The sequence below is a fragment of the Condylura cristata genome, unplaced genomic scaffold, assembly GCF_000260355.1.
Source record: "Condylura cristata isolate star-nosed mole 26May11 unplaced genomic scaffold, ConCri1.0 scaffold00005, whole genome shotgun sequence".
NCBI classification, from domain to species: Eukaryota; Metazoa; Chordata; class Mammalia; order Eulipotyphla; family Talpidae; genus Condylura; species Condylura cristata.
The window spans coordinates 51,582,198-51,585,453 of record NW_004567106.1 but is presented as its reverse complement, the minus strand read 5'-3'; the positions used below and the strand labels follow the sequence as shown (position 1 = coordinate 51,585,453).

The 3,256-nt window shown below is 43.2% G+C and overlaps 1 protein-coding gene across 1 annotated transcript in view; it reads right to left on the bottom strand.

Annotated features, from left to right (window-relative positions):
- CAPZA2 (capping protein (actin filament) muscle Z-line, alpha 2) overlaps positions 1–434 on the bottom strand; it is a 36,989-nt gene extending 36,555 nt beyond the window's left edge. Inside the window, exon 1 of the mRNA XM_004676968.2 lies at positions 288–434. Coding sequence (XP_004677025.1) covers positions 288–326 — 39 coding nt within the window. The 5' untranslated portion in view covers positions 327–434. The remainder of the gene's footprint in view (positions 1–287) is intronic.
- Between the last annotated feature and the right edge of the window lie 2,822 nt (positions 435–3,256).

Here is a 3,256-nt window from a genome sequence, read left to right as displayed (position 1 = left end):
CCGCCGCGCCAGGCGCCGCCGCCCCGCTCCGGCTTCCTATTTTCGGAGCCCACACCCTACAAGGAGCGAAGCCGACTGAGCAGGCCTGAGAGAGACCTGCCCCCGCGCGGGCCTCGAGTGACTGACAGGGGCAGCCACTTGGGCGCAGCGAGGACAGGGTGAGGAAGGGCAGCCGAGGGCACACGCCGATGGCCAATGCCCTTACCCCGCGGCCAGGCTCCCGGCGGATGGGCCGGGACGCAGCAGGCTCTCCGACCGACGGGCTCCAACGCCCCCGCGGCTCTTACCTTCTCCTCATCAGACAACTGCTCCTCTAGATCCGCCATTTTCCTTCTGGCGACAAACCGCGGCGGCGGCGGCAGCGGCGGCCACCTGACTTCCCCCTTTCCAAGCGGTCCTCCGCGCCGCGCGCCCCCGCCAAGGGAGGGGCCCGCAGCCCAGGCCGCCGCGCACGCGCACCAGGAGCCCCGCCTCCTTCCTCCTGGCCGGCGGAGCCGGAGCGCCGCTGTGCGCGTGCGCGGGACCCTCGCGGCCGGGCTTGGGGAGGAGCCGCTACCGCCTCCTGCTGCAGGCTTGTCAGTCTCATGAATATGGGAGTCTCTTCCCCCCAGTGACCATATGGACCCGCTCTGTGACGAGTACGTTCTGAACCTTTGGTTATGTTCCCATCAAGCCTTGACTCTGCCAGCTAAAATGTGAAAAAGTGTACGAATAGAACCTTGTAAAACATTCTGGTTTAAAAAAAATTATTAGAAAAATATTTAGCTTTCATTAAAATATGCATACCGGGTCCATGATAGGAAGAATGTTCTCGATATATTCATTTTTTCACTAAAGAAATATTTATTGCTCCTTTGTTGTCTGCCAAGTATATTGTATAGGGGGTATACACTGTTAAACAAACAAACAAACAAAAAAAAAAACAAAAACACAGAGAAGCCAAGTTTCTCAAGCAGCTCACTGTCTTCATAATTGTTAACTATATATATATATCGAGAAGTTGGCGAAGACACTGTACTATTACAGAGGAATACAAAGTTCTGGTTTACATGTTCTTATTCTTCTGAATGGATTTGCTAGGTGGAAAAAGAAAAACTAGTACAATCTGAATTTCAGATAAACAATGAATACAATGTCCCATGAAGCAGTTGAGGTATGTTTATACTAAAAGACGTTGCTTTTATTTGCTAAATCTGTCGACCCCACTTTTAAAGTTTCAAATGTAGCAAAAGAAGCAATAGATATATGAATTGGCTTGAAGTTTGTTAAAATAGAGTTGCTGGGCCCTCTCTGGTGGCACAGGGGTTAAAGTGCAGCACCAGGAAGCTCTCCGCAGCCACTGCCCAGAGAAGCGACCCACATGGGCTGCAGCCTCTCCTGTGCTGCCAGCTGCTCCCCTCAGCAGTGTATTTCAGTGGATCCACTTGTTCTGCTCCCCACTCTGTCTCTGGTGAATCCTCCCCTGCACCCCAACTCTGGCCATACTCCAGTTCTTGTATGCATATTTAAATAAATCTTTAATAAAAATAAAATACAGTTGCTGATTCAGGTAAATGTGGGATGTGGTTGGAAAATTTGGCATTTCTAATAAACTCCCAGGTCATGCAGTTGCTACTGGTTTGGAGACCACACTGAGTAGCAGGGCCTTATGTTTAGATAAGAGTTTACACTGGAGTCATTATATTGTTCACCTGAAACTAATACAGTGTTGTGTTAATTGTAGTTCAATAAAAATATAAATGAAAAGACTTTACTCAGTTGAAAAAAAAGCTGTTGATAACTTTTGAACAGTGCAATGACATAATCAGAAATATGTCTAGCAAGATGAATCTAACAAATGCATGTAAAAAAAACATGTGTGAGAGAAACTTAAGAGTTCAAATAACTATTCATCTGCAGAACACTGACATTTAGTATTTTACTGAGTGTTTCATGTTGTGAAAAATCATTGTTTCTTGTGAATGGAAAGCAAGCTGAAGCCATGCTAATGGAAAATTCTTAGTTCCTTTAGGGCGAAAATGGGAAGGAAAAACATGCAGTAGTAAGTGGGTGTTCTGTGTGGAGAGATTGTCATGAAAGACATCAAAGAGACTACATACCAGAATTTAACCAAGGACATCACTGGATGTAAAATAGCATATTTACTTTTTTACAGTTTATAAGTTATTGCTTCATTGATCTCTCACTGCAACATCAAGAATTAAGGTATTTGTTACACCCATTTTACAGGAGAAAAAGCTGAGGTTAAATATTTGTCCAAAGTTACACAGCTCCTCAGCTATTGAGTTGGGATTAGGACCAAGACATCCTCTTCTGTATCTTGTGTTCTTTATACCTGGAAATCTTCTTTTCTTCCCTCTCTAAAGCCTAGACATTCCCCACAAAATAAAACTTAATGAAGCCAGTCCCAATCTCTCCTAGACATTCCCCACAAAATAAAACTTAATGAAGCCAGTCCCAATCTCAGTGATTTTTTTCTACCACCTAGTGTATAAAGAGTATTTCTGGGTTTCCTTCTTTTGTTTATTTTTTATTCAACAGCACCTAATATAGATAATTTTTGCACAGTGGGCAGTTAGAAAGTGTTGCTTAACTAATTGATCTCTTTCTTTCTAGAAACCTCTCCCAAATTTGGTAATGTTTTGAAATAATTTCATACATGTCCATAATTGCAACCTTGGTGATATTTTTATATGTGGCTCCCCATAGTGACACATCAACAATTATGTATAATTTCTGATAATTCTTTTAAAAGCCTCCCCAAACCACCCTTTTGATATAGTTAAAAGAAATATTTACAGAATTCATGTAACCTAAGAATTCTGGGAAGGCATGCATACTGCCTATTATGATGAAAGATTCAGGTTCCTTAAGCTCAAGCTTCCTTTTCTGTAATGCAACCCATTACACCTGCAGGCTTCCATCTGGATGCATCTGTGTTGCATGTGAAACCTGGGGACAAAAGGAACTTATGCAAATATGCTTATGCTCTTGTTTGATGTGCCATAAGTAACAGAGACCTGTCTCTAAGCTGGGAGTCTTGTGTTCTATAATAGCATCCATGAAAATGTCCCATGTTAATTCATTATCTTCTAAGGAGGGCAGAACCACAGACTTTTTATAAGAGAATTTATTCTAGGAATTGACATTTAAGCATTTTGTATAGGCACTCGACACTTTTACTTTTTTTTTTTTTTAAGATTTATTTATTTGTGCATACAGAACTGGGGTACAGGCCAGAGGCTCAGGGGCGGTG